Source organism: Centruroides vittatus, unplaced genomic scaffold (genome assembly GCF_030686945.1).
Source record: "Centruroides vittatus isolate TY-2023 unplaced genomic scaffold, ASM3068694v2 contig_1758, whole genome shotgun sequence".
Lineage (NCBI taxonomy): Eukaryota > Metazoa > Arthropoda > Arachnida > Scorpiones > Buthidae > Centruroides > Centruroides vittatus.
The window spans coordinates 32,810-47,485 of NW_027121073.1; the positions used below are offsets into that span (position 1 = coordinate 32,810).

Genomic DNA, 14,676 nt, shown 5'->3' on the forward strand with positions numbered 1-14,676 from the left:
ATTTTATTTTCTTGCATCTGGCAGCACTGCCTTGCGATTGTTGCAAACATTCACACTGATTTGGGCATTCGGGTAATGACTGACTATTCACAAAAACAAACTATAGGCTATTCTATTTTGTGCACATACTCTACTCTCTACCAGTAAATAATCACGGTTTGTCTGTCTTTTTATAATGGTTTTAATTTATATAAATTTCAATCTAATTTTTTTTTGTATCTGTTGTATAAGACGACCCAGGATTTTGGGGGCCATTTTTTATGATTCAACTATCGTCTTATCCGCCAAGATATACGGTATATGACGATGTACGATTTGGTAAAAATTAAAACGAAAGGTTTAGTTTATACTCTTCTCTAACTGCACTTATATAATACACAAACCTTGACACAAAAACCTTTAAAAATGCAGCCTTTTTAAAGGTTTTTGTGTCGAGGTTTAGTTCGGTATTACAAATATAAATTTTCTTTAAAGCACTGAAAAAGGTGGAAAAAATAAACATTTTTGATCACTTTCAGAGACCTTCATCTGATTATTATATATTTCCGTAAATCAAATGCAATTACTCAAAAAACTATTTATATATAGAAATGAGAAAATAAAAGAATGCTCTATATGTAATGTGACACTATTCAAATTTAAAAAAAAAAATTTTTTTTATGTTTCTGGAGTTCGTTAATGATACTGTGGTCCAAGATGCCATTGAAGATGGTTCTACAGCCAACCACATATTTTCTTCACTCAGGGTATCCAAAATCTAGTGAATCACCACTGGAACATTTGCTTGAATTGACAAGGCAGCTATTTATAGCAGATATATAGCCTATGTATCACTATTACTTTCTGTATGTTTACATATTCCAACCAATAAGCCATTACAGGAAAAAACCAAAAGTCTGACTTTCATTTGGGCAACCCTTATATTAAATTCGTCATTGAATCATTTCATAAATTTGAATTTTAGTCATCTATAGTGTCAAAATAAATCATGAATAAGCACATTTAACTACTTTTTTACATAATTATGTTCACTTTACATTATAAGTATTCATTCAAAATTAAAATTAATTGCTTTTTATAAAAAACATTATTTTCAAATGATCATATTAAATAATTACCAAAATTATATAAAAACAACAATTTAAAAATAGTGTAACTTTCAATCTGTAACTAAAAAGATATTCTTTCATTACTTTTTTCTTTTATTTATTTCATTTTTATTATTACAGGTTAGCACAACTTTTTAAAGCTGGAATGTTAGCTGGTGTTTTTACAACTGCAATAATGACACCAGGTGAACGAATCAAATGTTTATTACAGGTAAATGGATTTGAAATATACAAACCTTAATATAATTTTCTTTCGTTAAAAATTTCTACAATGGAATAATTTTGTAATGTTATTTTTCTGTTGATCAATATTAAAATATATAAAGAAATATATAAATGTAATGTAATGTGAAGTTTGATCAGTTTACAGTATGATACTGTGGTAACATGATATTGAAGAAAATTCATTGGTTCAGGGAAGCAAGTTGGGTGGTGTATTGTTTTGTAAAATAAAAATGATTTCTATATGTATATTGTTTTATGATTATATCACTGTAGCACTACACCACAAATCAATTATACTTCACATTACATTTATATATTTATTTTTACATTTTAACATTATTAATAAACCTCATTTTTAAAATACAGTAGAGAGTCGTTAATCGGAACCCCAGTAATCGGAACGATTTTCAGTCGGACTGTGTCGTGCCGAATTGAACGTTTTTGATACTAAATTTACTTCTAAAGTATAATTTTCATGTTTTTTATATTCTTCAATATATTTATTTTGTTTGTACAAAATGCAGAAATAATTTTTAACAATACGATAGCCTCGATTATTATTATAAAAATTTTCGTTAGGCTTAAAATCAACGAAAATTCAACACGAAGCGACAAGCAACAGAGAAAAATTTGAACATCGGACAGGTTAATATATTTATTCGTACATAATCGGTAATCGGAACAAATGACTAATCGGAACAACCCCAGTCCCCAATTGATTTTGATTTTCGGTTCTCTACTGTATTTCAATTAGTCAAGTGTTTTACAAACTTTAAATTTCTTCATTTAAAATCTTGTAATGTATCCTTTTTATGTTAGGTACATTCAGTATCTAGAACATTAAGAGTAAATACCTTTTTATTAGTTTTCTTGTATATTTTTCCTTAGTACAGTGATACCTCGGTTTATGTCGATAATCCATTGAAAAACAATCGGTGAAATCCGAAACCAATGAAAACTGAGTCAATTATTTCCATATGAATCAATGTAAATCCAATGAATTCATTCTAGACATTCCAAAATACATACAAAATACATTTTATAGAGAATAAATATAGTGTTTAATACTAAAAACAATAAGAAATTAATATTAATATAAAGTTTAATTAACTTTAATTAAACTTCAAAAATATGAAATGTTTATAAATTATTTTTAATTGAAGTTTTATGAATTTATTGGAGAATATAATATACTTTTCAATATATTTAGATTCAACAAGCATCTGGAGATAAAAATGTTAAATATGCTGGACCAATTGATTGTACAAAGAAACTTTATCAAGAAGGTGGAATTAGAAGTATTTATAAGGGAACTGCAGCTACATTACTAAGAGGTAATAGCTTGTTACCTAATCTCTTCTTTTTATATGCTTGATGGTTAATGGGTTAATAAAAATATGAAAATAATATAATTATTTTGAGTATAGTTATTTATTATTGTATTGGCCTAAATATAAGTTGACTTCAAATTTTAAAATCCTTATTTTTTGGAAAAAAGAACCTGAATATAAGTTAACCTTTTATTATTAATTTTATTGCATACAAAAAGTTAGCAGTTTGCATTAAAAAATTTGGAAAGTCATTTGAAACAATACTTTATCACTTTCGTTTTCATAAGAACTTTCATTGCCACCTTGGTCTTCAGCCTCCTGGAACAGTACATCATCCTCTGTTCTGTCCAAGTTGATGGTACAAATTTTTTAAAACCCTTTATAATTGTCTTCACCAACAATCTTTTATAATTATAATAAAAATGAAATTAATAAATTTCATTTTTATTGTTAGTGATAGTTATAGAGAAAAATTGAAACAACATCCTATGCACCAGATAGTAGATTATCCAGCATAAACATTATGACTATTGAAAATGAAACAAACTTTGTTTCATTTTCTTTTGTCTTGTTTTTTTTATAAATGTCTAAAACATTTTTATAAAGCCTAAAACATATTAATCATATTAATATACAAAAATATAATAATTAAAATACAAATTTATACTTTATAACAGAATAAATTTTGTGGTAAATTTTCAGCAACCTTCCCCCCATTTTTGACAATCTCTCAATTAGTAGATACTCCTAGGAGCAAGATAAAAAGTAACAAAAAGTTAATTTTTATCTTGCAAAAACTGATTGATTTTGTCAAATACAATCAGCGCCGGATTAAGCCTCTAGCAGGCCCTAGACAAAATTTAAATTGGGGCCCCATTTAAATAAGTTGCTTCTAAACAAATCTTATATAATGTGACATTAGCGTAGCTAGCATGGGTGACACCCGGTGCGGATATCGTGTGTCACCCCAAGTCACATTGTAGTGTCACCCTTTTTAACTCTTTTATAAAACACTATTGAATTGTAATATCTTCACACTCGAGCAACTTGAACGCTATATCAAATATGCGATGTCGCAACGTATAAGTTTAGATTTAGAAAATAAATCATAACCATACGTCAGTACTACCACGAGAGGCGGCCCTAGGAATATTTGTAGATGGTGCGAGAGATCTCGTGGCATACATTACTTCTGACGCATGGGTGGCTGTTGACCTTTTTTTTTTTTTAGGTAATGGCTAGTCGAGCGGAGCTTAGTAGGAATTGTTAAATACAGCCTTTTCTGTCCTATCGAATTTCTTAAATAATTTTTAACTCATTTTGAAACAGAGAAATCTTCTGCACTGAAGCCAGGCCCCTCCGAATTACGGGCCCTAGACATTTGTCTACTTTGCCTATTCAATAATCCGGCCCTGAATACAATAAAAACAATTTGCTTAGATTAGTTGATTGTTTATAATCACACAAAACAATTAATTTCCATGCATTGTTTGCAGGCTGCAGCATGACAAGTCAAATGCATAAAATCATCAATAATACAATTTTTATGTTTTTGTAAATCAGATTTTTACAAACTTTAAAGAAATATTAACACATACTTTATACATATCATAAACTGGAGTTAATTTGTGACATAACAGAAGAATGACTTATTTTGGATGTAGTTGGTTTAAATCCATTTCAAAATTTATTTTTGGGTAAGATATCAACAGCTTATACAGTGATATTATCTGTTGCTAAAGCTGGAAAGCATAGGATTTCAGTATTTCCCACAACTAGTATTCCTTCTGATAACCAAAAATCAATTGATGTATGAAGTGTTTGATACTTTGTTTAGCTGTAAGAAAACTTTTACCCAAATAGGGTCCAGCTTCCCCTTTAAGTCCTCCTGGAAGGCACTACTATATTACTCCTGTGGGGTGTTGTAGTATTTCCCTATTTCCCTCTAAATTACTATTCCAATCTTGCTGGAGAGTATTATCAATGGATGGCTCATCGCTGCCTTCTTTTCCTCACGAGCCTTCAGTAACCCAGAAATTTCCATTAAGTTTGGTTGGTTAGATCTCACAATCTGCAAACTTTCCTATCCATCTAAATTTCCTCTTTTGTGAGTTGAAATAAGCACAAACATATAAAATTAAACATGCAGAATAAAGCCTGAAACATAACATATACATGTAATTATAAGGCCCTCAAAACAGACTAGATTATTTTCTTATGAGCCCTTTAGGGACAGTTATGAGCCCACTCTGGGACTCTTTCTACTAATCAATCAAACAATACATTCTTCTGATACATAACACTCTCTGGCCTTTTAGTGCTCTCTGAGCAAAAAGGGCCTAAAGCCTCAAAAAAAAAAAAAAAAAGCTGTAAGAAAATGAAAATAGTTGATGTATTAAAAATATGTTCAAGTTAGTGTTTTTCCTGATTATAATTATCTATAAATACAGTTAATTTTTATTAATTTCTTTAGTAACTGTAAGTTAGATGAAGTTAAATTTCATAGAGTTGGGAGGTTACTTTGTGCCAGTATACAAAGAATGTGATGAAAGTGTAAGAAGTGAAATTACAGATTTATGAGATGCAGACAATGAAATAAAACATCCTATGTAATGGAGATTTAGCCTAGAAAACAAAAATAAAGTGGTAATCGTGTAATTGTAATTTTTGAAGAGAGGTACTACTTTGGAATTATAATAGAAGAGAGAGAAAGATGGTGCACATATAAATACAATGGAAAATATTGGTAATGGCCTGAAGACAAAGACAAGAAATGGCTAAATTGCCATCTGGATTATTTTATTTTATTGTTCTCTTATTCTTGAAAAATGATTTTCTACATTCAATATCACATTGTCAACAAGTTTCAATTTTATGTTTCTGGTAATAAAAAATAAGATTTACTGTTTATTGAAGGATTAAAAATTGTTTGTTTTGTGAAAATTAATAAAAATTAGTATTTCTAACAAATGAGTTTTGTTTTCCCCTTTCTTTCTTTCTTCCTCAATTGTCATGGGGTAACATTGTGACATGGAATTCACTATAAATTGATGCAGCAAACAGGCTGTCCCAAAGTTACCCCAAATGACTATAAAATTGTTACAAATATTTTTCACAATGTTGTGTAAAATAATAAATGAACAATTAAGAACTGTGTGTGTGAAGAAAAGGGAATGTTAAATCTTCATAAAATAACAATATGTTTGGTCCAATAATCAGTTAATTAATATTAAAAAAACATGAAAAGTATCACAAAGTAATCTCAGTTTTACCGATATTTAAAAATTTTTAACTTTCATTGCTCATTTGGTGAAGTATAAAATTTTAATATTCTCATTTAATTTTTATGTATAAAAAACAATATTAAATACCTCAATAACTAGTGTGTATTTTCTAAAAACATACCAGTATGCCAAACCAGTTAAACAAACAATAAAAATACAGTATTTAATATAAACATTCTTGTCCCTATCAATCGTTACATAAGAACAGAATATCAAATTGAATTGTTAAATGACCAAGGTTTGGGCGTGCATTGAACTTAAAATTCAACTTGAGTTCTATATTCAATTTGGTATTCTGCTCTTATGTAACCTGAATATGTCTGATTGATATGGATAAAAACATTTGTTATATTAAATATTTCTGTTGTTTGTTTAATAGGTTCGTTTAATAAAATGTAATTATTTTAAAAAAAATTATTGAATAAAAAATATGTGGTGATAGGTTTGTAATTATATATGAAATCAAGCCAGATTTATTACCAAGCTACATTTTAACTAATTAAATATACAAATGCTATGTAATTTGGACTAAACGTAAGTGATTAAGTTGCTGTCCTGTGTTAAATTTAATAATTACTATTAAATAAGTAACTTAAAATAGTTCTGGAAGAAACTATTGATTCGGAGTGGGACTCAAACCTATAACTTTCTGGTACTTGTTTCTTTAATTTTAATTGTTTACAGAATAAATTAATTTAGAAGATATAACCATATAGATCATTCACTGATGATGTGTAAAATGTGCCTTGATAATAAATCTGTCTTGGTTATTTGATTTATAATAGGTTTGACTTAATAATGATTGCTTGCTATTCAGAATTATTGGGATTAGATCTTTAGTTATGAGATTATTTATTTATGTGAATTGCTTTGGAAGTCTTTAGCTGAGATGTTATTAGAGCAGTAGTTCCCAATCTTTTCTAGGATGCGGAACACTTTTGTGAGTAATTTTCTTTAGCGAAACACTTACCTAAGTTAATATGAAATATATAAGCTTGTCATCAGTTTATTTTATTAGAATTGAGCAGTTATAATTCAAAATCTCTACTCATATTAGTAACGCCAATTCTAAGACAGGAAAAAATATACCTAAATAACTTTAATGGGAAACTTGTGCCTGATGTTTTTTACATATTTCATTCAGTTTTTATCATTGCCTTTATCTTATTTGAAACAGTAGTACACTCCATAAGTACGAGTCATACATATATATTTAAGTTTATAAAAATTTTATGATTTCAATTTTTTGATATTCGGCGGCTCGAATACGATTGTACACTTTCTGATTTGCGACAAAATCTGCGGAACACTTGGGAGATGCTTACGGAACACCGGTTGGGAACCACTGTATTAGAGAATATGAATCTACGTCTGATAATTCTGAACAATTAGTAATATTTTTGCTTAGACAATACTTTTTATTACTATTTTGCAGATCAGATTTTTATATATAAGTTATATTTTTGAAGAAAAACTCAAAAACGAAAAAATTTTTAAATGAAATGAAAATTTTATTTTTGTTATTTCATTCTAAAAGTTTATTTAAAATTTTTTCTACATAAAAGCAAGATAAACACATGTAAATAAAATTTAATTGTACAAAACTTATATTCATAAATTTGATAATATAATAAAATCATTTATTTGCCAGAAAATTATTTTATAACACAAATCTAAGATTACAGGTTAAAGTTTTTGGATGGGAATTAAATTTCGAGCTTCTGATAATCAAATGTTAAGGTTTTATTTGATGATAATTTTTATCAATAAAGTTTCACAAATATGTAAATTTCTCTATATAAATGTAATTTATGTAATAATTTTAATTTTAATAATATCTGACTATAGTATTTTAAAAATATATTAGCGAGGTTGAGGTCGAAGTTTTAAACGCAAAAACGTGTACGTCGGACGTTCGGGCCGCTTTCCTGTAAGCGTAGAAGTTTGACAATGGCATTTGGAACGTCGAGCATGATTCCACTGACGCTCCAAATGCCATTGTCAAACTTCTACGCTTACAGGAAAGCGGTGCCAAATGTCCGACGTACACGTTTTCGCGTTTAAAACTTCGGCCTCAACCTCGCTAATATTTTTAACTTATTTTTTTATGAAGTCTTTCTAGTAATTAAAAAAATATATGTTGCATCGTTTCTTAATGGAAATTGGAAAGTATTGCTCACAACTTTAGCATTTGATTATCAAAAATTTATGATTTTTTTAATTATCCTAATGTTATATAAGCCTATAAAATTTTTATTTATTTTCTTTAATTTTAAAGTATAACTGATATTTCTGTTATGTTAAATAAATACTTTTTTTTATGAAGAATGAATTGTTTCATTACATTTTAATATTTTTATGGCTTCAAATACATTTCTTCCCTGAAATTTATTTGGATATTCACATCTTGGTATAATTCTTTTATCATCTTTATAAATTGTTTCAAAATCAGAACAGCTGGAATTTTTTGCAGAATTACAAGCTTTAGATATGGTATAAGATACTTTTGCTGTTAAATTTCCTTTCCATACTAACATACTGCATGTGCAATTCCATGGATTTGCATCTAATCTCAAAGCTTGAAGTGATACAATTTGAAATATTTCCTCGGATAATATAGTTAATTTATTTTGACTTAGAATTAATTCTTTTAGTGATTTAAGAGGTTGAAGAGAGTATTCTGAGATATATCTAAGTTGATTATAAGAAAGATCTAATGACAGAAGATGATAAAGCCCTTGAAAGCTGTTATTCGATATCTTTCTTAGTTTACAGTTATGTAATACTAATTTTTTCAATGCTTTATGTGCTCCCATGAAAGCTTTATCTCCTAATACCATAATTCTACCATTCAGATTCAAATGCAGTAATGAGTTTAGACCATAAAACATATGTTCAAGTAAAATATCATTATCGACATTTGGAATGTGTAAAAATATCAAAGATTGTAACCCTCTGAAGCTAAATTTCATTAAGTGTGTCGGTTGTTGACTATGTCCTAATGTCAATCTTTGAGTGCTGTTTAACAATTGAAAACAGTGTGGAAAAATAACTTTTATAGGATTATGTTTTAACTCTAACCATTGAAGTTTTGGAAGAGATGGAAAAGTAAGACTCGAGAGATGATCCAATTGATTATTACTCAGGTCCAAAACTTCTAATTTGCGTAAACCAATGAATGCGTTTGACTGAACTGAAAATAAATCATTATGTGATAAAAACAGTCTTCTTAATTCTGGCGCTCCATAAAAAGAAAAGTCACCAAGTTCTTTAATTCCACTGTGTATGAAATGGAGTTCTTTTAAAGATTTTAATCCTTCTAACATTTCCCATTTAACAATGCCTATATTGCAGTTAATTATCTGAATAATTTCTAAGACTTGTAAATTTGAAAATAATTTTTCTACATTTCCCAAATTAATTTGCTGTAAAGATAAGAATTTCAAATGCGGTAATACATGAAAAACCTGTGATGACAGTTTCAATTTTTTTTTGTTTCCTTCTCCTTGTAGATCTATCCCTTGTAGACTTTGAAGATGTGATATCATTTCGGGTAATAAAGTATTATACGAGACATCGGTATTTTGCAAAACTGTCAAAATTTCAGTATCTGTAGGAACATTTTGAAACATTTGTAGTAACTTTGTTTCTTTCTGAACAGTACAGAGTGAAAGTTTCACTTCTTGATTAGTAAACCATCTTGACATCAAAGTAGACTTTGACAAACTGGTAATTGGACATTGGCATTCATGAGGGCATTCTTTTTTCCATTTCACAGGATAAGGATTTGCCTTAAAGAATAAAATTTTTTATTAATAATATAAATTTTATAAATATGTAATTCATTGCATTGTACAGTAAAACTTTTCCAAAACAGAACCTTAATAAAAAAAAAACATGCCTAAATGGAAAAAGTATTCAGTACTGTATGAGTCCAGTTTACACAGGTTTTATTGTATAGCATTGAAATTAAGGGCTAAAAGCAATACATTATTCTATTATATTGAAATAAATAGTTCATTTGTTTCATGAGGCATAGGTCTGAAAATGTTTCTCCCTTACTTAAACTTTGCTTTCCTTATATAGTTGTAGTTTTTCTTGTATATCCTAGCCAGCATAGCTTTACGAAATAACAATATCTTCTAGTTTAATTACTGATACCAACGAACACCATGGCTTAACCATTAATTCTGGTAACATAGCGTTACCGGAAGCAGACATTGGGTAAGGTTGAAAGCATTAGTTCAATATTGTATTAAACGCTGTTACCAGAATTAAAGGTTAAGTCGTAGGGTTATTTTTTCTTGGAACATATGAATTTAAGGTTTTAACTTATTTTTTCAAACATAGATTGATAGGATTTTAATAAATTTGAATAATATAATTCTCTCGAATAAATTTTGAAATCCATTTAACATTAAAAAAAATCAGTTTATAAAAATTTAATTTTGAAATTTAAACGTAGTTTTAAATTCAAAATAAAAGTAACAATTACAAACTACTGCTTGTAAAAAAATATAAATTAATGTTGTTTTAAATTTACAGTATTTAAAATAATATTATATAATGTCTGTTAAAATGTTATAATTATATGGCTTTTAATCTAATTTAAAAAAATGTTAACTTTATTATTAATTTAAATGCCATTATTTAGAATGTAAAAAAAGAGTATAAAATTAGAATTTTTTATAAAACAATGTAATTCTTAACACAAAAATATATACAGTTTTATTATGCAATGTAAATTAAAAATAAACAAAATTTAAAAAAATATAGGTCTCATATGTTGTAGCTAAAGTTACCTTTAGCCAAGTCTTCGTTAAAACAAGTAACAGTCTATTAATTCAAATTTTATCCATATAAAATAAGCTTTATTCAAGTCACAAGTAGATAAAGCTGACATTAGTGAGGTTGAGACCGACGTTTTAAACGCGAAAACGTGAACATTGGACGTTCAGCGCCCCATTCCTGTAAGCCTGGAAGTTTGACAATGGCATTTGGAATGTTGAGCGTGATTCCACTGACTTTTCAAATACCATTGTCAAACTTCTAGGCTTACAGGAAAGCAGCGCTGAATGTCCAACATACACGTTTTTGCATTTAAAACTTCGGCCTCAACCTCGCTATTATCCAAATACAGATAGATGGAGCAAAAACTACAAAAAATTTGGCTTTATCCACCCCATTTTAGATAAAGTAAGGAGAAGATTTAGGGTTTTACTTTAGCCAGGTTATCTGTGATCTTTCCAGTTCAGGTTGGATGGATAAAGAAGAAATTTTGTTTTAATCTAAGATCTACTACTTCACAAACCAAAGAACCAGCAATAAAATAATAATAATAATAGAAAAGAACTATTCACTTTGAGAAGCAAATGTTTTCGTCCACTTTTAAAACCAAAAAAATAACACCCCAATACTGATTAAATTAATATTAACCAGTATTGAGGTGTTGTTTTTATAAATTTTGTTTTAAAATAATAAAAAACAAATATGGTATTTTGATCTACAGAACACTGATATACATTAATCTTAAATGGCATATATGAGTGGGTGATCATAGTAATAAATATAATTGGGAAAAAATAAAAGATCCTTCAGTTAAGCTTTTATAGTTTTTTAAATTATTTTAATTTTTGTCTTTATGATAGCCTCAAATAAAGGTTGTATGTTGAATAAATATTATTTATATGATCCTGTATGTGTTCCAAAAGGACTTTTAAGATACCTATTTTTCTGTTTATCTTCAATTGTATTTATTAACATAATGTATCCTAGAGTCTATAAGCTTGTTTAAGTTTATCATAGACTTAAAAATTAAAAGTTTTTAAAACCAGATTTTAAAAAATGTTGCCATGTGCCAAACAGCTTTTGCAATAAATTGCTACATCTGATAACATTACCATATTTTCAGTAACCTTGTAGTGGCTAAAAAGTAAGATGTTTTTTGCCCATTAAAAGACAACAATTATATTCAGCTCTGTTAAAAAAAAACAAACTGTAGAAAACTCGACATTATTCTGATAAAGTCCAAATTTTAAACTTTTTGTCCTTGCTTCATCCATCCATTTTTTGGATAGTGTCAGCTTTTTGTGCTTGTGACTTGGATAAAGGGGCTGTCCATAAATTATGTCTGCATTTTTCTTGAAATTTTTACTCCCCCTCCCCTCCATTGTTCCAGTTTGTTCAAGTTTCCATAACCCCCCTCTTCAAACGTCCAACAAAACTCAACCCCTCCCCTTTCCCTTGTCCTACTTGTCATAACCTCCTCTACCTTCCAGTATGGATGTCATTTATGGATAGCCCCAAAGTACATTTTATATGGATAAAGTTCAAAATTAATATTAAATTGTTACTTTAACCAAAAAATTTAGATAGAGATAGCATTATCTGCTTAATCCTAGCTTTAACTGTAACTCGTATATATTTCAAGTACTTTCACTTGTAATCACCTAAAGCATTGTAGAAATTCATATCTGATGATGATTGAAATGATTTAAGCAAAGGTATTTGAAATGTGTGTATTTTTTAATAATTTAAGAAATCAGATTCACGTTACTAATCAAATAATCAAGCTAACTTTATTATCGGGCTACATTTTAGCCAATTAAATATACAAATTTATTACCCAGATCTCCGTCTGATTTTCATTTTTAAAATAAATTAATTTAGAAGATATAACTACATAGATCACTTGATGATGATGTATAAAATGTACCTCAATAATTCCAGATAGTGTTTTCTTTCAGAATATTCTAAATTATTTAATTCTAATTATTAAATTTAATACAAGATAGCGACTTACTTACCTACCTTTGGTACAAATTACACAGCATTTGTATATTTAATTAGCCAAAATGTAGCATGATAATAAACCTTACTTGATTATTTGATTAGTATAGTAGAATATTTGATCAACTAATTCTTTATTTATTTGTGGAGAAAAATGAATTAAATTTAAAAATTTGTCCTAAAAATTTAAATATTAACAATATATTTATTTGATGTATATAAACATCAAATCAAAACCCAATTTCTAGTTAAACTGCCAAATTATAAGGCTATAATATATGGCTATGTGATTAATTAAATACTAAATAATATTTACTCAATTTTTATTGTTTTAAAGATACAATAATTTTCTATAAAAACGATAAATTTATTAATTAATTAATTATTAATAAAATTATTAGTATTAGTAAAAGAACACACTTACTGATGTCAAAAGTATAATTCCTTTCAAGAGCAAAACTAAAAATAAATACCGAACGTTAACCATATTTTCCTGAGCAGTTTTAAACCAATTATTTTATTAACGTAGATTTAATTGTTTTGACACTTTAATTATTGTTTACATAGTTTCGAATTTGTTGAGCAGAATGTGTATAATGACAGTTCTTTCTAATCAAGTCTAGCAGGAAGGGGCATATGTCCTACATTCGTTACTGGTGATTAGTGATACTAAAGTCCAATTAGCAGTTACACCTTTTCCTTTTCCCCTGTCATTGGTATATTACTTGAAAACACCCTCTTGATAATTTTATTAAATAAAAACTAAGCAATTATAGTATTAAAGAAATGAAGCCTTACATAGTTTAAATTTATTTATTAAAGAAACATTCAGTTTTGTTAAATATCTAAGTCTTATTTTATAAATTTAATTAATCGAAAATTATTTAGAAATAATTCGAATTTAAAAATTCTTCTAAATTAAAATTATTGTTTATCTCGACAATTGTGTTTATTGTATAGTTTAATAATTTGATCGCTTTTATGGATAATACTAATTGCTTAAAATTGCAATAAACATTTTTTTATTTGATAAGAGTGCATTAAAAGCTATAGAAAGCATTATGAATATGTTCTGGAGTTTGTTTTAAACAGTTTTATATAAATATGAGTGAAAATATTCTGTAATATTTGTAGTCTAATCACTTGTATAAACTTTGTGTATTTAGCTAAATATATTTATTTATTTTTTTTAACTTTAGTGAAAAGCAATTAAAAGAAATAATACGTTAAACATGTTAATCTTAAGATTTTAACAAATATGGTAATTTTTTTTAATGCACTTTGTCTCAAAAATAGAGTAATATTTTTCAGAATTAAATTTTATGTTACGTGTTCCATCTCGTATTAATAAGAATTTCAAGAGCTTATTATAGGAACTGGGAGTAGAGCCCTTTTGCCATTTATTTGAACAAATGAAATATGTAGAATGTTTCTTTATTAATAAAAAGTAGTTCTAAAGGTTTTATTTTTTATTAGTAAAAATAACATTGATTTAAAGGAACAACAACCATTATGTGCCCTTAAATTTACTCTTGGCCTGGGAAAAATCACCAATTCCTCTTCTTGGTGGCCCTGCATTTGAAATTATTTTATTCTAATGTATTCTCAATCTAGCAGATAAGACCGGCGTTGCTTGGGCAAAAAGTAATGATAGCGAACATTAAGATTATTACATTATAGCCAATTTTACCTGTTTTTACAGAATGCAAGAATTAGGTCCTCCTGTTTCCAGACTAATTAGAGAATTTTTAGATGGGTCTAAAAATATGTTTGATTTCCCGCAAAATGCAAAAAACTGCATCTGCGCCTGTAAATCTTGCACATTGCTTTCTCTTAACACTTCCATTGTTACACTAAGAAAGGAATCCCTTCTTAGTGTATGTTCTCGTGATGTAACTAACTGTGTACCAAATTTCAACTTTCAACTCCTAACTGTTT

The 14,676-nt window shown here is 27.8% G+C and overlaps 2 protein-coding genes across 2 annotated transcripts in view; one reads left to right on the forward strand and one right to left on the reverse strand.

The window, feature by feature from the left end:
* LOC136969188 (mitochondrial carnitine/acylcarnitine carrier protein-like) overlaps nt 1-14,676 on the forward strand; it is a 56,467-nt gene that overhangs the window by 22,760 nt on the left and 19,031 nt on the right. Inside the window, exons 4-5 of the mRNA XM_067263282.1 lie at nt 1,230-1,320; nt 2,545-2,668. Coding sequence (XP_067119383.1) covers nt 1,230-1,320; nt 2,545-2,668 — 215 coding nt within the window. The remainder of the gene's footprint in view (nt 1-1,229; nt 1,321-2,544; nt 2,669-14,676) is intronic.
* LOC136969187 (insulin-like growth factor-binding protein complex acid labile subunit) lies at nt 8,079-13,407 on the reverse strand. Its single transcript, XM_067263281.1, has 2 exons — nt 13,163-13,407; nt 8,079-9,740 (listed from the first exon to the last, which is right to left on the reverse strand). Exons 1-2 carry the CDS (start codon nt 13,223-13,225, stop codon nt 8,268-8,270), a joined length of 1,536 nt encoding a protein of 511 aa, XP_067119382.1. The 5' UTR covers nt 13,226-13,407; the 3' UTR covers nt 8,079-8,267.

Coding starts and splice junctions, on each gene's coding strand:
- LOC136969187 (XM_067263281.1), bottom strand. CDS start 13,225: ATGGTTAACGTTCGGTATTTATTTTTAGTTTTGCTCTTGAAAGGAATT. Junction 9,741..13,162: donor GAATTATACTTTTGACATCA/GTAAGTGTGTTC, acceptor TTATTCTTTAAG/GCAAATCCTTATCCTGTGAA.